Raw genomic sequence first — 20584 nt, 5'->3', positions numbered from 1 at the left:
GAACTCACTTCTCATTGGAACCGAGAGAGTTCGTGGGCGGAGCAGGTTGTTTTGGCGCCTGCGTCGTGCTGCTAGCGGGCTAGCGAGTGGCGGCTTTGCTGGCGGGAGCTGCTGCAAGGCCCGCGCCTGAGGAGCGATGCCGAGGGAGATCATCACCCTACAGTTGGGCCAGTGCGGCAATCAGAGTGAGCGAACTTCCGGTCCTTCCACTAGCCAGGTTTTTTATTCTCTATGGTATCTCGCTCTGAGATCCTGGACTCCATCTGCCCTTCCCAGAATCGTAGTTCTCCGAAGGCGGGACATGCCTGACCCAGTGCCCAGTTGCCCAACCCCGAAAGGCCCTCCCCTGCGGGGTCCCTGACATATAGCCCTGTCCTCTGACACGGGATACCCCCGAGGATTGACCTCCTATCCCTGGTCCCAGGCGCTCAGGCCCCCAGCTTCTCGTTGGAACCTGCCCAGAACCAGATATCCTCTTTCTCCCCCGCCTGCCCATGCCCCCACCCCCAGTTGGGTTCGAGTTCTGGAAACAACTGTGCGCCGAGCATGGCATCAGCCCCGAGGGCATCGTGGAGGAGTTCGCCACCGAGGGCACTGACCGCAAGGACGTCTTCTTCTACCAGGTGCCCCCAGCAACTTGACCAGGGCTGGCAGTGGCCCAGGGGGCCCGAAGGGAAGGGCAGTGGCTTGGTACTAGGAAACCCGTTGAACAGAGTGGCCAGGGCGGCTGGCTTGAGGAGGGAGGGCGAGCAGGAGCCAGAGTTGGGAGGACTGGAAGACTGGGCGGGCCGAGCTGACTGTGCCCCCTCCTGGACTCCCCTTGACAGGCGGATGATGAGCACTACATCCCCAGGGCGGTGCTGCTGGACCTGGAGCCGCGGGTGATCCACTCCATCCTCAATTCCCCCTATGCCAAGCTCTACAACCCAGAGAACATCTACCTGTCGGAGCATGGAGGAGGAGCTGGCAACAACTGGGCCAGCGGATTCTCCCAGGTCATTTGCTGTTACTCCCTGGCAGAAGAACCCCATTCTTATGATTTCCTAGAGAGAGATGAAGCCAGATGGAGGATGTAAGAGTGTAGAAAGAGAGAGACATGAGCTAAGAAAAATTCTTTTTTCTAAGCCATCTATGTAATATTAAGAGACTGCATTAGCAAGTGCTGTGGGCCAGGCCATACTAAATGCTTTTACCTTTAGTAACTTATTTAAACCTCCCAACAACCCTATGGGCAGGTACTATGGGTCCACAGTCTCTGGTTTTCCAGAATTCAGAAAACTCTGAAACCAGCTAACTATTCATTTAGCAGCAAAACCAGATCTCCATGGAAGCAGGCTAATTTATAGTTTCTGTCCAACTTGTTATCATTACTCACACCTGTCATTGCAGAAATATTAATGTATCTGATTGGCACCCCTTCAGACCCCCACTGGCGTTTTTCTTAGCATATGTTATTCACATCATATGGCCTTCCTTGAGCCTGAAATATCTGAATTCAGAAACGTAACTGGACTTCCCGTCGTGGCGCAGTGGTTAACGAATCCGACTAGGAACCATGAGGTTGCGGGTTCGATCCCTGCCCTTGCTCAGTGGGTTAACGATCCGGCGTTGCCGTGAGCTGTGGTGTAGGTTGCAGACACGGCTCGGATCCTGCGTTGCTGTGGCTCTGGCGTAGGCCGGTGGCTACAGCTCCGATTAGACCGCTAGCCTGGGAACCTCCATATGCCGCGGGAGCAGCCCAAAGAAATAGCAAAAAGACAAAAAAAAAAAAAAAAAAGAAAAGAAACGTAACTGACCCAAAGAATTGTAGGTAAGGTACTGTGGACCTGTGTAAATACCTTCATTAGACAGATGAGAAAACCGAGGTATATAGAGATCAAGTAACCTGTCCAGAGTCACTCGGCTAACTAGGTCTAAAGCTCACATAGGAACCCAGGCAATCCGGATAGAGAGGGCCTGCTCATAACCACAGTGGAATATTCCCTTTTCAATGCAAATAAAAAGGGAGTTCCCACTGTGGCACAACGGGACTGGTGGCATCTCAGCAGCACCAGGATACAGGTTCAGTCTCTGGTCCCTGAACTTCATATGCTGTGGGACAGCCAAAAAAAAGAAAGAAGAAGAAAAAAAGGCAGGGAGTTCCCATCGTGGCTCAGCAGTAACAATCCCAACTTGTATCCATGAGGACATGGGTTCAATCGTTGGCCTCGCTCAATGGGTTAAGGATCCAGCGTTGCCGTGAGCTGTGGTATAGGTTGCAGATGCGGCTTGGATTCCGTGTTGCTGTGGCTGTGGTGCAGACTGGAAGCTGCCGTAGCTCTGATTCGACTCTTAGCCTGGGAATCTCCATATGCCGCAAGTGTGGCCCTTAAAAGGCAAAAAAAAAAAAAAAAAAGCAGGACCACTGTGCTCCAAAAAAGAACTCTTAGGTGCCATAAGGAGATTCGAGGATGGCTATCCCGAGGTCACAGCCCTTATCCCATATTTCTGTCCCACGATGACACACACCCCTGCCGTGTCTATACAGGGAGAGAAGATCCATGAGGACATTTTTGACATCATAGACCGGGAGGCAGATGGCAGTGACAGTCTAGAGGTGAGCATCTCAGGAATGCTGGTGGGAGCTGACGTGGGGAAGGCTCAGCAAAACCCTTTAGAGGCCCCCTGTTAGGTATGAGACCCCCCATGTACCTTTTGCATTGAACAGAAGCCACAGGGCCTTGCCAGAGACAAGGCAGGATCTCCTAAGCTGTATTGTGTCGGGGAGGGGAAATGGAAGAGAGGTCCGGGGAAGAGCGGAATCCAAGAAATGAGATGGGTTGAGTTTGAAGTCCTACCCCTAGATACCTAGATGCTGACTGCTGCTTCCCCATGTAGGGCTTCGTGCTGTGTCACTCCATTGCTGGGGGAACAGGCTCTGGCCTGGGCTCCTACCTCTTAGAACGGCTCAACGACAGGTAAGTCTGTGTTTTGAGGGGCTGGGAGGACTTGGTTCCCCGGGTGACTTGGAGGCCCTCCAGATAAATCTTCCTATCCACTGGAGCAGGAAAGGGCCCTTCTACTCCCTCCTGTGTTAAGGGAGAACAAGTACAATGGTCAAGAACCTGATCACATTCCCAGTGGCTGGAACTGGAGTCTTGCACCTAGACTTGAGTGAAGATTCAAGGAGTATGGCTGATTGGAGTTAAACCCTAGATCCTAAGATGTCTCTCTGCCCTGCCCCTCTTTGGGTTACAGACTTCCAAAAGTCAAGATTCCCTTCTCTGCCATCCGGTGACCCCACCCCAATTTCCCCATTCAGACTTAGCTACTTCCTGACCATTGTTGGGAGCCCCAAGCTTACCAAGCTTCCAGTCTGGAGCCCTTGACTATCCGCTCTCAAACTCCACTAGGTACCCCAAGAAGCTGGTGCAGACTTACTCAGTGTTTCCCAACCAGGACGAGATGAGCGATGTGGTGGTCCAGCCCTACAACTCGCTGCTCACGCTCAAGAGGCTGACCCAGAACGCAGACTGTGTGGTGAGTCCCAGATTTTACCTTTCTCCACTCCCAACCCCCCATTTCATCATTTTTGTGTATTTTTTTTTTAATTTTAACTTTAATTTTTTGTCTTTTTATGGCTGCACCCACAGCATATGGAGGTTCCCAGGCTAGGGGTCAAATCGGGGCTCTAGCTGTTGGCCACAGCCACAGCCACATGGGATCCGAGCCACATCTGTAACCTGCACCACAACTCATGGCAACGCCAGATCCTTAGCCCACAGAGGGAGGCCAGGGATCGAACCCATGTCCTCATGGTTCCTAGTCGGATTCGTTAACCACTGAGTCACAACAGGAACTCCTCATGCATTTTTAAAAGTGCACTTTGAACCTTCCTATGCAAGTCCCTCTGTCCATGAGATGCCAAGCAAATTAAGCTTCAGAACCCAGACTGAGGCAGAGCACCTGTTCTTTCTTCCCCATAAATCTGTCCCTCTTCTGTCCCCCCAGGTGGTGCTGGACAACACAGCCCTGAACCGGATCGCCACAGACCGCCTGCACATCCAGAACCCGTCCTTCTCCCAGATCAACCAGCTGGTGAGCACACACCCCCCCCAGCCCCCCGCGCCTGGACCCCTGTGGACTGGAACCCAACCCCGCCTTGCTGGAGCACCGCCCAAGGAAGCCAGGACCCCCGGGCCAAGGCCCGTGACACGAACCCCGCCCCCAGGTGTCCACCATCATGTCGGCCAGCACCACCACCCTGCGCTACCCCGGCTACATGAACAACGACCTCATCGGCCTCATCGCCTCGCTCATCCCCACACCGCGGCTCCACTTCCTCATGACCGGCTACACCCCGCTCACCACGGACCAGTCGGTAGGAGCAGCCCTCGGGCCCAGCAGGCCCTGACCCGCCTTCCTCTTCTCCTCTCCCTGCTGCGCCCGGGCTGCCCCTCGCAGCCCCCAGACGCCCTGGGCTCGGGGACCTTCCTGGCTGACCTGCGCTCCTCTTCCCTCTGCCCGAGGCTCCCCGCAGGGCCTGGGCTGGGCTGCGCGGGGGCTGCTCCTGCTCCTGCTCCTGACAAGGGCGGGGGCTGCTGAGCTCGGGAGGGCTGACATCCAGACCCCACGGCAGAGGCTCCGTGTGCCCCTGAGTCTGAGGACAGTCCCCAGAGAGAGCAGACCACCCCGAGTCTGACGGGGACACGTGGTGCCCGCTCCTCTCTGTCCGTGCGTCTCTGGGCTGTGCCTGAGTGCTGGCCTGGTCCCCGGGGCCCCCTGTCCCCTCAGGTGGCCAGCGTGAGGAAGACCACGGTCCTGGACGTCATGAGGCGGCTGCTGCAGCCCAAGAACGTGATGGTGTCCACAGGCCGGGATCGCCAGACCAACCACTGCTACATCGCCATCCTCAACATCATCCAGGGGGAGGTGGACCCCACCCAGGTAGGTGCGGCCCCTTCGTTCTACCCCCGGAGCCCACAGGGGTAGAGGAGAGGCTACCACCACCACGCCTGTGCCCGCCCCAGGTCCACAAGAGCCTGCAGCGGATCCGGGAACGGAAGCTGGCCAACTTCATCCCCTGGGGCCCAGCCAGCATCCAGGTGGCCCTGTCGAGGAAGTCGCCCTACCTGCCTTCTGCCCACAGGGTCAGTGGGCTCATGATGGCCAACCACACCAGCATCTCCTCCGTGAGTCTCATAGTTTGCACCTATTTTCCCATAGTCATTGTCCTGGTTGTGCCTCACCTTTCAGCATCCTTACTATCTCTGCTTCTGGCTTTTTTTTTTTTTTTTTTTTTTTTGTCTTTTGTTTTTTAGGGCCACACCCACAGCATATGGAAGTTTCTAGGCTAGGGGTCAAATCGGAGCTGTAGCCACCAGCCTATGCCACAGCCACAACAACGCCAGGTCCAGGCTGCATATGCAACTACACCACAGTTCACGGCAATGCCAGATCCTTAACCTGCTCAGTGAGGCCAGGGATTGATCCCCCGTCCTCATGGATACTAGTTGGATCCATTACTGCTGAGCCACAACGGGAATTTCTGGCTTTTTCTTTTTTAATGGCTGCACCTGCAGCATATGGAAGTTCCTGGGCCAGGGACTGAATCTGAGCTGCAGGTGCGGCAATGCCAGATCCTTTAACCCACTGCCCTGGGCCAGGGATTGAACCCACACCTCCACAATGACATGAGCCACTGCAGTTGGCTTCTTAACCCACTGCGCCACAGCAGGAACTCTGTGCCTTGGCTTTTTTTACTGTGGCGATTGCCCAGAAATGGTTCCCTGGCTCTCAGCCATGCTGTTCCTTGACATTCTATGACCCCTGCTTTCTGCACACCCCAAGCTCTTTGAGCGGACCTGTCGCCAGTACGACAAGCTGCGGAAGCGGGAGGCCTTCCTGGAGCAGTTCCGCAAGGAGGACATCTTCAAGGAGAACTTTGACGAGCTAGATACTTCCAGGGAGATTGTACAGCAGCTCATTGACGAGTACCACGCAGCCACACGGCCAGACTACATCTCCTGGGGCACCCAGGAGCAGTGAGTCCCCTAGGACAATGACCCTCATCTGCCTTACTGGTTGGCCTAGGCCCCACCTGACTGACCACCCCCTCAGAGCACAGATCAGGGACCTCGCACTTCTTTCTGACACACACACACACACACACACACGCTCTCTGTTGGCCTGGGGACACATTGACTTCACCTCTTACGAGACTATTTATGTTTAATAAAGCACTGGATGTAAATGAAGTCATTGGTCTTTTTGAAGACTTGGAGAACTGGGAAAGGGGGTCCCTCTTCTTTCTCCATCATTCTGATCGGGTCTTCCTCTACTCCCTACACCTTCAACTCCAAGCAGCCTCCCCTGGCTTTTCCTTCTCTTGCCTGATGCTGGAGAACATGGGTGGGGTTGATTCACCTGAGACATTCCTTTTTGGGGTAACAAGGCCCACAAATACTGCCTTGCTGTCTATCTGATGCTCTGTGTGTCCCAGTTTCCTCCCACCCCTCCTGGTAGAGGTGACCATTCTGCCAGTTTCACATTCATATGTCAATGTCCTGTGGGTCATCACAGCAGCTGGCCCTCGGCCATCGCCCCCACCACCAAGCCCTGGGCAAGCAATAAAATCAGCCTGAGTGCCTTTAATCTTCCTGCCAGCAGGGAGGATGCCTGCGGCAATGCCAGATCCTTTAACCCACTAATCGAGGCCAGGGATCAAACCCACATCCTCATGGATACTAATCAGGTTCTTAACCCACTGAGCCACACCGGGAACTCCCAGTTATGTATATCTTTAATAAAGTTCTGGCCATAAAGCCAGTCCCAGAGAGCCCTGGTCAGGCAGCTGGTGTCTAGGACGGTCAAACCAGGAGACCAAATCTGAAGCCTAGACTGTAAGAAGGGCCAAATATGGGCCTGTATTTAAAGTTAACACACTACTTTTTTTTTTTCTCTTTTTTTCATTTTTGGCTGCCCCACAGCATATGGAGTTCCAGGACCACGGATCAGATCGGAGCCGCAGTTGCAGCAACACTGGATCCTTAACCTGTTGTGCCAAGCCAGGGATTGAACCTGTGTCCCACTGCTCCAGAGACGCCACTGATGCTATGGCACCAAAGCAAGAACTCCTAAGGCGCCATAATTCTCTTCCCAGATGCTCTCCAGTTATTTCAAAGGCCAGTGCCTTCCACTTCTGGTGCAAGATTGTAGGGAAGCAGTAAATACATAGAGGCCTAAATCTTCAGGTTGTCCTAGAGTGTGGTGGGTTGTGAGGGCCCCTCGTGGGCCCTTGTATACCTGGAAGGTGAGGACTGTGGTAGCAGTAACATGCGTGGCCCCCGGCGCTAGAGACTTCACCTTGTCTTCCTTAATCCTCATGACAACCCTATGACATAGGAGATACTACGAATCCAATTTTGTAAGTGAGGAAACTGAGGCTAAGAGTAGTTATTTTATCAAGTCACCCAGCTAGTGAATCGTAGAGTTAGAATCAAACCCTGGTTTGACTGCTTGGCATCAGTGTCCCTAACCATTGCCTGTCCTGCCTTTTGTGATATCAGACAGACTGGTATAGAATCAACCCATTTCTGAGGTTTGGAGCCACTGGATGGGCCCGTGTTTGTCAGATGTGGAGACCTTGAACCTCTGTACAGACCAGGCAGGTGCAGTCCAGGGGTGGAGGGGGGATGTCAGCCTCAGAAGGCGTCAGGTAAACCTGCAAAGTATCCCCATCACCCATCAGGGTAGCTGGGGACCTGCGCCTGCCTCCTCCTCACCCTCACCACCAGGATGTCTGGGGAGGCCCAGAGGATCTGAAGGATTGAGGCTGGCAGGACTCAGCATGCGGGTGAAACACAAGCCCAAGAAAGTCCCTGCAACTCTGGAGGCTGAAGAGAGTCCCCAGGAGTTTTGGGTGAGCTAAGACTTTTCCCGCTCTTAGTCACTTAGCCTGGAGACACACTTTTCCTTCCACGAACCGTTCTGTTTTTCTTTTATGCCCACACCTGCAGCACATTGAAATTCCTGGCTAGGGGTCAAATCAGAGCTGCAGCTGCCAGCCTACACCACAACCACAGCAATGTGGGGTCCAAGCCACACCTGCAACCTCCAGCACAGCTCACGGCAACGCCAGATCCTTTAACCCACTGAGTGAGGCCAGGGATAGAACCCTCATCCTCATGGATACTAGTCAGGTTCTTAACCTGCTGAGCCACACCAGGAACTCCCAGTTACGTTTATCTTTCATAAAGTTCTGGATGTGAACAGTGAACAACATATAGGTCAGAACTTCATGAACAAAGAGGACAGTTACAGGACTGATGGGCAAAGAACAGGCAGTTGCAAGCCAGGCCCTAGGCTGCCTGAGGGATGGCAGGGAGGCCACAAGCCTGTCACCACCACCATCAAAGCATGAGCCTGTCACTTTGGGTTGCCAGGGTCTGCAGGCGGCTGACTTGGGAGAGCCAGCCTGGTGGGTGTCAGCCAGCTTGCCTGTGCTTCCAGTAGGAAAGATGACATCATGGAAAACCCATGAGTACCTGGTCCTTCCTCAGCCCTACCTCTGACCCTGCACCACTGGCTGCCTTGCTCCTGCTCCTGCCCCTGCCCCTGATGAGCAGGCTTTTGTCACTGGGGGCAGCCACACAAGTGGCTAGTGCTGAGTGGGGGGATCATGAGCTGGCAGATGTGGTGTGGCTGCTCTGTGTAAAGAGCCAGCTGGCCCCCCTCCAGGTCACAACCCACCCCAGGGCCTTCCTCTACAAGACACAGTTAAAGTGTGGAGCCCCAGGGGGAGGAAACCCCTAGGTAGTCGAGCAAAAATACCCCAGTATGTGGGTATTACCACAGTCACCAACCCAAAGCAGTGACTACCCGGCATGGTGAGATTCCCTAGGAGAAGCGGACTTAAAAAGACACCTCCTTTCTCTGACTGCTAAGGGTCCAACGCAGACAAACACCTCAATGCCAGCTTCAGAGCCAGGCCCCTCCCCCAAGGCTATTTCCAGATCACCCATCACCCCACACCCTGCAGCCCCTCCCTGTTCTTGGCCAGCAGCAAACGCCAGAGTGTGTCAACTAGAGGGCAGCGAGGAGGCCAGGTGGAAAGGGAGAGGCCTCTGGGAATCAGGGCAGCAGGTGGTGCTGGTGGTGAAAAATCCCTGTGGTCTGAGAGCCTGCCAGCCACAGAAGAAACTCCTGATGAGAGACGAGGGCTGCTTCACAGGAGCTGGAGAGGGCAGAATGCTCAAGCCTGGAGCAGGAACCTCTCCTTGACCAAACGAGTCAGAGAAAACGAGCCATTTAAAGGTAATCTTCCTAGGAGTTCCTGTTGAACCCAACTAGTATCCATGAGGTTGCCGGCTCAATTCTTGGCCTCACTCAGTGGGTAAAGGATCCGGTGTTGCCGTGAGCAGTGGTGTAGGCCAGCAGCTGTAGCTCCGATTCGACCCCTATCCTGGGGACTTCCATATGCCTCAGGCGTGGCCCTAAAAAAAATAAAAATAAATAAAATAAAAATAAAGGTAATATTCCTAGGAGTTCCCGTCGTGGAGCAGTGGTTAACGAATCCAACTAGGAACCATAAGGTTGCAGGTTTGATCCCTGGCCTTGTTTAGTGGGTTAAGAATCCAGCATTGCCGTGAGCTTCGGTGTAGGTTGTAGACGCGGCTCAGATCCCGCCTTGCTGTGGCTCTGGCGTAGGCAGGCAGCTACAGCTCCAATTCGACCCCTAGCCTGAGAACCTCTATATGCCGCAGGTGCGGCCCTAGAAAAGGCAAAAAAAAAAAAAAAAAAAAAAAAAGGTAATATTCCTAGAACACTCCAGTGGGATGTGACTCCAGGGATGCTCAAACATGCATGAGACAGAAACTGAGCAACAGGAAGCACTTAAAAATAGAGTGGTATAAACAAATCTGAAACTTGGGGAGTTCCCTGGCCTTGCTCAGTGGGTTAAGGATCCAGAGTTGCTGTGGCTGAGGTGTCGGCCAGCAGCTGCAGGTTCAATTTGACCCCCTAGCCCAGGCACTTCCATATGCTGCAGGTGCGGCCCCAAAAAGAAGAGAAAAAAAATCTGAAACTTAAGGATTGTAACTTTGGAAAGTGTGTTGAGATGAAGCCAAGAGGGAATGAGCACAAAGGCAGGTTAGGGTAGCTTGTGGTGAGCATGGCCACCGCACAGAGTTAGTGACTCAGTCTAGCAAGCCCTTATCCGTGGTCCCTAGCAGTCACAAGTATTCGAGAAATCCCTGGAAATGGGCACTCTGCAGCTGGAGAATCAATTAAAATCCAACATAGGGAGTTCCCACTGTGGCTCAGCAGATTAAGAACCCAATGTTGTATCTGGGAGGATGCAGATTCCATCCCTGGCTGTGCTCAATGGGTTAAGAATTGAGCATTGCTCCAAGCTGTGGCGTAGGTCACAGATGTAGTTCGGATCTGGTGTTGCTGTGGCTGTGGTGCAGGCCAATAACTGCAGCTCTGATTTGACCCCTAGCCTGGAAACTTCCATATGCCACAGGTGTGACCCTAAAAAGAAAACAAAAAAAACCCAACATAGTCCCCCTCTCCAGGCAGGCCCACCTCCACCACTTGCTCACTTTCCAGTCCCTTGTGAGTACCTTAAGCAGGTAAGAGGCTGCCTTAGAAAAGTCACAAGTAAATCTAAATTGACATTCTGATTTATTACTGCTTGCATCAGAGCCTGATCACCACAGTGTGAATTGGTAAAACCTATTTCTTCCAAAGCTTCAGGCCCTGTCAGTCAGGGTCTAACACTCCAATGAGACCCAATTGGAAACACCGCCCTCAAATCTGTGGCTTTGCTATAGTGGTGACACTGGTTGTGGAATCCAGAGGGAGGTGGCTCTTCCTGCTAAGCCTCAACTCCAGTGGTACTGAATAATAATAATAATAATTATTATTATTATTATTTGTCTTCTTAGGGCCGCACCCGTGGCATATGGAGGTTCCCAGGCTAGGGGTCGAATTGGAGCTACAGCTGCCAGCCCCCACCACAGCCACAGCAACGCCAGATCCAAGCTGCGTCTGCAACCTACACTGCAGCTCAGGGCAACAGTAGATCTTTAACTCACTGAGAGAACCAGGGATCAAACCCACGTCCTCATGGATACTAGTTGGATTCATTACCACTAAGCCACAAAGGAACTCCTGGTACTGAATTATTAATAGTGTGACCAGTTCATCCTGGTTTTAACACTGAAAGTCTTGAGTCCCAAGAACCTCCTCAGATTTGTTTTGTTCTGTTTTGTTTTTGTCTTTTTTTGCCTTTTCTAGGGCCGCTCCCGAGGCATATGGAGATTCCCAGGCTAGGTGTCAAATCGGAGCTATAGCCGCCGGCCGACAGCACAGCCACAGCAACGCGGGATCCAAGCCGCGTCTGCAACCTACACCACAGCTCGTGGCAACGGCGGGTCCTTAACCCACTGAGCAAGGCCAGGGATCGAACCCACAAGGTCATGGTTCCTAGTCGGATTGATCGAACCCACAAGGTCATGGTTCCTAGTCGGATTCGTTAACCACTGCGCGACAAGAACTCCTCCCAGATTTGGTTTTAAAAATAAAATTCCTTTGGGCTTAGTGGATGCAAACTATTGCATTTGGAGTGGATAAGCAATGAGGTCCTGCTGTATAGCACAGGGAACTTTATCCAACCACTTGTGATGAAACGATGGAAGATAATATGAGAAAGAGAATGTGTGTGTGTGTGTATACACACACACACACACACACACACACACATATATAAAACTGGGACACTTTGCTATATGGCAGAAATTGACAGAACACTGTAAATCAACTACAATAAAATTTTAAGAAAAATTTAAGTAAATAAATTTTTAAGGTTACCAATGAACTTATTTGTAGAACAGAAACAGACTCACAGATTTCAAAAAACTTATGGCTACCAAAGGAAACAGGTTGGGGGGTGGGAGGGATGGACCGGGGGTTGGGACTAGCATATGTACACTGAGAGGACCTGCTGTACAGCACAGAGAACTCTACCCAGGATTCTGTGATAATCGATGTGGGAAAAGAACGTAGAGACAGGAAATGTGTAAACGTACGACCAAATCACTTTGTTGTACAGCAGAAACTTTGTAAATCAACTATACTTCAATAAAACTTTTTTAAAAATCCCTAAAATTCCCGCCTTTCATAATTCCTAGGAACCCTAGGATGATGGGTCACCCTAAATTAAAGAAACCACAGAAGATGATGGGAAATCTCAAAGCAGTATATGTGAGTCATCAGGGCTGAGTTAAATCCTAGTAGATGTTTGTTCATTTGCTCAATAATTAGATGAGCATTTATTAAAAATAGAGACCAGGGAGTTCCTGTCGTGGCGCAGTGGTTAACGAATCCGACTAGGAACCATGAGGTTGCGGGTTCGGTCCCTGCCCTTGCTCAGTGGGTTAACGATCCGGCGTTGCCGTGAGCTGTGGTGTAGGTCGAAGATGCGGCTCGGATCCCGCATTGCTGTGGCTCTGGTGTAGGCCGGTGCCTACAGCTCTGATTAGACCCCTAGCCTGGGAACCTCCATATGCCACGGGAGTGGCCCAAGAAATAGCAAAAAAAATAAATAAATAAAAGTAGAGACCAGGAGTTCCTGCTGTGGTGCAGCAGGATTGGAGGCCTCTTGGGAGTGCTGGGATGCAGGTTTGATTCCTGGAGCAGCCCAGTGGGTTAGGGATCTCCCATTTCAGCAGCTGCTGGCCTGGGGAACTCCATGAGGTGGCCAGAAATAAATAAATAAATAAAGAGACCAAGTTGCCCATTAAGCTTCACAACATACCGTGCCCAAGAGGATTCTGAATTTTATTAGAGGTTGGTAATATATAAAGTAATTTATATTAATATATTTATAACATTAATAATATAATTTTTGCATGTGATCATATATTTTGTGGTTTTTAGGTAAATGTCTCAAAATATAAGTTGCCAAATTTTAAGTACTATGTGTAAAATATAATACAAAACAATACTGGAATAACTGAGCACTTAATATACAATAAGTGCTGTTCTGAGCACTTTACATATATGAGCTCATTTAATTTTGACAGTTATATAGGAGGTACTGGATTAGCCCAGGATTTTTTTAATTCGTTTTGTTTTGTTTTGTTTTTGTTTTTGGCCATGCCTGAGGCATGCAGAAGTTCCCGGGCCAGGGATTGAACCTGAGCTACAGCAGTGACAACACCAGATCCTTAACCACTAGGGCACCAGTGTTTTAGCCCAGTTTTTACACACAAAGAAACTGAAGCTCAGAGAAAGTGAAGTTCAGGGTCACATGGCTAGAAAGTGGTTTTTCCCCACCTGGAAAGGAGATGTGATAACTCCCAAGTATATGAGCAGCTGTCAGCAGCAAGAGGGAGGGGACTCCTGCCACAGTCCTGGGAGCAGAATGAGGACCAGCCGAGGGAACTACAGAGGAATTGGCTCTAGCTCTACGGCAGGAAGAATTTCCCCACCGTCTACACTGTCCTCAGGTGGAATGAGCCGCCAGTTGGACCGTGAGTCCCCTCCACTGAACTGTGTCAGATTCTGCCGGATGACTTGCCTGGAATGGACAGATCCTAGGAAATGGAGGAAGTGACCTTTAATAACGTGCCTTCCAGCCTGAAGGACTACTAGGAGTTCCTGTTGTGTCTCGACAGAAATGAATCCGACTAGATCCATGAGGATTCAGTTTCAATCCCTAGCCTCGCTCCGTGGGTTAAGGATTTGGCGTTGCCCTGAGCTGTGGCATAGGTTGTAGACAAGTCTTGGATCCCGAGTTGCTGTGGCTGTGGTGTAGGCTGCCAGCTGTAGCTCTGATTCGACCCGTAGCCTGGGGACTTCCGTATGCCTTGGGTACAGCCCTAAAAGCCAAAAAAAAAAAAAAGGGAGGAGTTCCCATCGTGGCGCAGTGGTTAACGAATCCGACTAGGAACCATGAGGTTTTGGGTTCGATCCCTGCCCTTGCTCAGTGGGTTAACGATCCGGCGTTGCCGTGAGCTGTGGTGTAGGTCGCAGACGCGGCTCGGATCCCGCGTTGCTGTGGCTCTGGCATAGGCCGGTGGCTACAGCTCTGATTGGACCCCTAGTCTGGGAACCTCCATTTGCCACGGGAGCAGCCCAAGAAATAGCAAAAAGACCAAAAAAAAAAAAAAAAGGAATTTCTTGAAAACGACTTTCTTTTATAATAAAGCTTATTCATTTTAAAAACAAATATATTAAGGGCTTACCACATGCCTGAATCCTCTTCCAGGAACTGGGAAACACTTAGATGAACAGGTATTGAATCTCAAAAAATTCACAGCTCAAGACATCTACACAGACAAGTGACAGTCGAGGTGGTAAGCAAACATCAGTGGGATGGCAACAGTTGTGGGCTCAATAAATATTTGTTGAATATTGGCACGACTGAAAGGCTGTGGGAGGCCGGTGCGGTAGTCACACCGAGGAAGAGTCACTTGACCGGGTCTTGAATTCTGAAGGAAAGTGTCCCGAATGGAGATGTCAGAGAAGGTTGGGGGGCTCTCATGTGCCAAGGCCCTGGCTGGGCAGGGGAGGGAGAGGTGGGTTCACCTCTGTTCTAAAGTTCAACAGGAGTTCCTATTATGGCCCAGCATGTTTAGAACCCAGCTAGGACCCACGAAGATGCAGGTTTGATCCCTGGCCTCGCTCAGTGGGTTAAGGATCTGGCGTTGCTGTGAACTGTGGCGTAGGTCACAGATGCGGTTCGGATCCAATGTGGCTGTGGCATCAGCTGCAGCTCTGATTCGACCCCTAGCCTGGGAGCCTCCATATGCCACAGGTATGGCCCTAAAGAGCAAAAAAATAAAAATAAAGCTCAACCACTCCTTCCCATCAGTGGCTGGGAGGAGAAGCTCCTACCAGGCAACAGGCCACCAGGGCTCACCTGGGACTGAGGGAAGACCAAAGGCAGAGAAAGGAGGAGTTCCCATTGTGACTCAGCCATAATGAGGCCGACTAACATCCATGAGGTTGCAGTTGGGTTCCTGGCCCCACTCAGTGGGTTAAAGGATCCCACGCTGCTGTGAGCTATGGTGTAGGTCGCAGACAGCTGGGATCTGGCGTTGCTATGGCTGTGGCGTAGGCTGGCAGCTGTAGCTCCAATTCAACCCCTAGCCTGGAAACTTCCATATGCCACAGGTGCGGCCCTGAGAGAAAAAAAAGAGAGAGAGAGAGAAAGGAGTTGTCACCCAACCCAGCTACGACAGTAGGCTTCAAAGAAACAAACCATCAGGGCCATGCCCGCAGGGGAGCAGTTCATGCACTGAAATCCAGAGAGAAAAGCAGGGTAGTATGGCACTGGGAAGAGTACTTGAAAAGAGAAGAGAGGCTTAAAGACAGGATAGTGGGTTCTAGAAGCTGCACAGGCTCAGAGGTACCTGGGGAGGAGCAACAGGAGACCAGATCAGGGAGATATTCCAGGTCAGATAGGGCCTCTTATGCCATGCAGAGTTTGGACTTTAATCTCGGAGCAAAGGGGAACCCCTGAAGGCCAGCTGGGAAGCCTGCCCTTCTGGACTTTTCCCCCAAAGTGACCCCCACACCTGGCGTCTGCTTTCTATGCCCTCCTGCTCCCTAATTCTTTCTGCAACCAACATGTGGCAAATCTGATACCAAAACTCTTGTCTATGTCTGCCACACCTTCCTGAAGAGGGTTCTTGGATGCTGTGGAAGTTCTTGGGTCAGGGATTGAACCCAAGCCTCAGCAGTGACAAAACCAATCCTTAACCACAAGGCCACCAGGGGAACTACCTGGTTCATTTTTAGAGTAATCAAGACATGTGGATATGAGATGTGGACATTCTCTTTCTGTTAAAAATGAAAATATAAAGGGAAAGTCACGGTACAAAACTCTAGCTACAGACTGATTATTATTATTATTATTATTATTATTATTATTATTATTTTTGTCTTTTCTAGGGCTGCACCCGCAGCATATGGAGGTTCCCAGGCTAGGGGTCCGATCAGAGCTGTAGCCGCCAGCCTATGCCAGGACCACAGCAACTCGGGATCCGAGCTGCTCCTGCAACGTACATCACAGCTCATGGCAAGGCCGGATCCTTAACCCACTGAGCAAGGCCAGGGATCGAACCGGCAACCTCATGGTTCCTAGTCGGATTCGTCAACCACTAAGCCACGACAGGAACTCCTACAGACTGATTTTTTTCACCTCACTTGTAAAATGGGAATAGTAATATAATAATAATAATAATAATAATAATAATGTAAGAATAAGCTCATGGGGCTATTCTTAGGATTAAATAGTTAATATATGTAGGATTTTTTTTCTTCTTTTTATGGCCGCACTTGCAGCACATGGAAGTTCCAGGCTAAGGGTCCAATCAGAGCTGCAGCTGAGGCCTATGCCACAGCCACAGCAGTGCCAAATCTGAGCCACATCTGCTAACTACGGGGGGGGCATTAAAAAAAAAAAAGATGTCAGGATCATGGGATAAACCTTGATTTATTTTTTATTTTTACATTTTCAGTCCTTTTTTTTTTCTGCAGTGAGGATCCATTACTTTTATGAGAAAATATCTTTTTTTTTTTTTTTTGGTCTTTTTGCCATTTCTTGGGCCGCTTCCGCGGCATATGGAGGTTACCAGGCTAGGGGTCTAATTGGAGCTGTAGCTGCCAGCCTGCGCCAGAGCCACAGCAACACGGGATCCGAGCCACGTCTGCGACCTACACCACAGCTCACGGCAACGCCAGATCGTTAACCCACTGAGCAAGGCCAGGGATCGAACCCGCAACCTCATGGTTCCTAGTCGGATTCGTTACCCACTGCGCCACGACGGGAACTCCTACAAGAAAATATCTTAAAGAAATGTATAGCATATACCATATTATTTATAATAGCAGGATCCAACAATTTTCAAATTGGGAAAAGACCTGGTAGATTTTAACTTGTATTAAAGTTTACCTTACCAGCAGATAAAAAATAAGCCCTTCCTTTCCAAGTATAAAATTTTTTCCATCTCCTACAGAGGAATTTAAAAGTAAAACATCTGGAGTTGCCGTCGTGGCACAGTGGTTAACGAATAAATAAATAAATAAATAAAAGTAAAGACAAATAAATAAATAAATAAATAAAAGTAAAACATCTAAGCATTGTTATAATTCTTTTTTTTTTTTTTTTTTTTTTTTTTTTGCCTTTTTAGGGCTGCACCAATGGCATATGAAAGTTCCAAGGCTAGGGGCTGAATCAGAGCTACAGCTTCTGACCTACACCACAGCCACAGCAATGCCAGATCCTTAACCCACTGAGTGAGGCCAGGGATCAAAACCCTGTCTTCAGAGTTCCCTCTGTGGCTCAGTGGTTAACGAATCTGACTAGGAACCATGAGGTTTTGGGTTCGATTCCTGGCCTTGCTCGTGGGTTAGGGATCCGGTGTTGCCGTGAGCTGTGGTGTAGGTTGCAGATGCAGCTCGGATCCTGCGTTGCTGTGGCTCTGGCGTAGGCCGGCGGCTACAGCTCCGATTCGACCCCTAGCCTGGGAAAACTGGGAACCTCCATAGGCCGCGGGAGCGGCCCAAGAAATGGCAAAAAGACAAAACAAAAAAAAAAACAAAAAACAAAAAACAAAACCCTGTCCTCATGGACACTAATTGGGTTCATTACTGCTGAGCCACAATAGGAACTCCGCATTGTTCATAATTCTATCTTCCCCTGCCTTTAAGGTTAAACTTGAACACTGTAAGAGAACATTGTTTCAGCGTTTTGTTTTGTTATGTTTTTCAGAGCCCTACTCAAGGCACATGAAAGTTCCCAGGCTAGGGGTGGATTCAGAGCTACAGCTGCTGGCCTACACAATAGCCACAGCAATGCAGGATCCAAGCTGCATCCTCGACCTACACCACAGCTCATGGCAACACCAGATCCTTAACCCGTTGAGCGAAGCCAGAGATCGAACCCGCATCCTCATGGATACTAGTCGAATTTGTTTCTGCTGCACCACAATGGAAACTCCTGTTTCAGTTATGTGTTGATTGCATAAAGAGTCATCATAAAACATAGAGGTATAAAATACTGACTTATTGTTTTTCTTGATTTTGTGTTGATTGGAAAGTTCTTTTGCTGGTCTCCTCTGGTTCATCCAGGCTATTACAGATTGCTGAAACAGCTGGAAAGTCCAAGTTGGCCTCAATCACAAGTCTAGTAGTTGGTGCTGGGTAGGGAGTCTCAGCTCTTCTCATGACCTCACAACCTCCAGTAGACTAGACACTGGTCCAGGACTGTGTTCCAAGAGGGCAAGACCCAGTGCACACTCCTATGCTTGTGTGATTCACAAGCCCAAAGTCAATTAGAGAGGGAGCTACACAAAGGCTTGAATACTGGGAGGTGGATTCATTAGAGGCCATCAAAGGCAAACAATCTACTACCAGCATGAAGACTTTAAGAATTTAAATATGATAAAGCTAATTTTTTTTTTTTTTTGGCTTTTTAGGGCCACACCTGTGGTATATGGAAGTTCCCAGGCTAGGAGTCGAATCGGAGCTACAGCTGTTGACCTATGTCACAGCAACAGCAACGTGTGATCCCAGCCGTGTCTGGGACCTATACCACAGCTCATGGCAACACCAGATCCTTAACCCACTGAGGGAGGCCAGGGATCGAACTCACATCCTCATGGATCCCAGTCAGGTTCATTAGCCACTGAGCCACAAAGGGAATTCCCAAAATAAAATATTTCTTTAGGTCCAATGATAAGTAAGGCAATTTCTAATCTGCATTTAACTGTGACTCAATCAATATAATAGAAAAGACCAATTTCCCCATGGCTAACTCAATAACAAGTGCCTTATTGAGTTGAAGACTATAGTTACATAATCAACTAGATGTTACATTCCTTTTCCCATCAAGCCTAAATTTCATACATCTATTTCCGTATGTAGAAAGTAACATAGATAAATTCTCTTAACATCCATCAAACATAATTTAGCTCTTTATTTAAAAAAAAACACTGTTTAAAAACAAGTATTTGTGAAAACTCTAATTCCTGAAAGATACATATTAAATCAACTTTTGCCTCAGAAATAATTTCTGCAAATACAGGAAATATAAAAATCGATGCTTTTTTTTTTTTTTTTTTTTTTTTGTCTTATTGCCTTTTCTAGGGCCGCTCCTACAGCATATGGAGGTTCCCAGGCTAGGGCTCTAATCAGAGCTACAACTGCCAGCCTACACCAGAGTCACAGCAACACGGGATACCAGCCACGTCTGTGACCTACACCACAGCTCAGGGCAACATCAGATCCTTAACCCACAGAGCAAGGCCCGGGACTGAACCCACAACCTCATGGTCCCTAGTCGGATTTGTTAACCACTGAGTCATGACGGGAACTCCTCCAAAAATCGATGCTTTTTAAAAATGTAATGAATATGTTTCTTTCCCTATAGAGCAGAATCAACACATAATACAACTGATTTTTTAAAAAACTTATTCTAGGAGTTCCCGTCGTGGCGCAGTGGTTAACGAATCTGACTAGGAACCACCATGGGGTTGAGGGTTCTATCCCTACCCTTGCTCAGTGGGTTAACAATCCAGCGTTGCTGTGAGCTGTGGTGTAGGTTGCAGACGAGGCTGGGATCCTGCGTTGCTGTGGCTCTGGTGTAGGCTGGCAGCTACAGCTCCGATTAGACCCCTAGCCTGGGAACTTCCATATTCCACAGGAGCCGTCCAAGAAATGGCAAAAAGACAAAAACAAAACAAAACAAAACCTTATTCTATTGAAGTATAGTTGATTTACAATGTGTTAATTTCTACTGTAGAGCAAAGTGATTCAGTTATACATATGTATATGTATGTGCCTGCTTTAATGAGAACAGACTGAATTTCATTCAATATATTACAATTAAGACAAAAGAGAGTATATTTTACAAATATTTCCAGCAAAAAAATTTTTTTTAATGTCTTGAGTTATGGGACCTAAAGAGGTAAGCCTGGCTATCTGGAAAATTCACTTATCTACATGGGAAAAAAAATTTTATTCTGTGATAAAACAGTGAGGAGCTACTGATTTTCCATTAAAGAAAGCAGAATCCTAAAAAAAAAAAAAAAAGGAGTTCCCGTCGTGGCGCAGTGGTTAACGAATCCAACTAGGAACCATGAGTTTTTGGGTTCAGTCCCTGCCCTTGCTCAGTGGGTTAATGATCCGGCGTTGCCGTGAGCTGTGGTGTAGGTTGCAGACTTGGCTTGGATCCTGCGTTGCTGTGGCTCTGGTGTAGGCTGGCAGCTATAGCTCTCAACCCCTGGCCTGGGAACCTCCATATGCCGTGGGAGCGGCCCAAGAAGTAACAAAAAAAGACCAAAAAAAAAAAAATCAAAAAGAGGGAGTTCCCATTGTGCCACAGCAGAAACCAATCCGACTAGCATCCATGAGGAGGCAGGTTAGATCCCCGGCCTTGCTCAGTGGGTCAGGGATCTGGCGTTACCGTGAGCTCTGGTGTAGGCAGGCAGCCAAAGCTTCAATTCGACCCCTAGCCAGGGAACCGCCATATGCCACAGGTGCAGCCCTAAAAAGAAAAAAAAAAAAAAGAAGGCAGAATCCTTCCTCTAGG

General features: G+C 49.5%; 2 protein-coding genes and 1 non-coding gene across 4 annotated transcripts in view; 2 read left to right on the top strand and 1 right to left on the bottom strand.

The window, feature by feature from the left end:
• RETREG3 (reticulophagy regulator family member 3) overlaps positions 1-20584 on the bottom strand; it is a 65675-nt gene that overhangs the window by 22399 nt on the left and 22692 nt on the right. The gene's annotated exons all lie outside the window — the stretch shown is intronic.
• On the top strand, positions 78-6236 carry LOC146398123 (tubulin gamma-1 chain). Its single transcript, XM_084984413.1, has 11 exons — positions 78-185; positions 511-623; positions 828-995; positions 2528-2596; positions 2878-2957; positions 3393-3519; positions 3991-4077; positions 4211-4360; positions 4774-4926; positions 5010-5171; positions 5830-6236. The coding sequence occupies exons 1-11, from the start codon at positions 137-139 to the stop codon at positions 6025-6027; spliced, it is 1356 nt and encodes a 451-aa protein (XP_084840539.1). The 5' UTR covers positions 78-136; the 3' UTR covers positions 6028-6236.
• On the top strand, positions 4904-5001 carry MIR9788-2 (microRNA mir-9788-2). The gene has a single exon (NR_128468.1). It is a non-coding gene; the product is annotated as a microRNA mir-9788-2 (primary transcript).

The sequence above is a fragment of the Sus scrofa genome, chromosome 12 (assembly GCF_054392235.1).
Source record: "Sus scrofa isolate SSC_HxYL_T2T_F1_AM1 chromosome 12, Sscrofa_HxYL_maternal_Yorkshire_Landrace_v2.0, whole genome shotgun sequence".
NCBI lineage: Eukaryota > Metazoa > Chordata > Mammalia > Artiodactyla > Suidae > Sus > Sus scrofa.
Note: the sequence above shows the minus strand (reverse complement) of the source record. Positions and strands in the feature narration are given on the sequence as shown.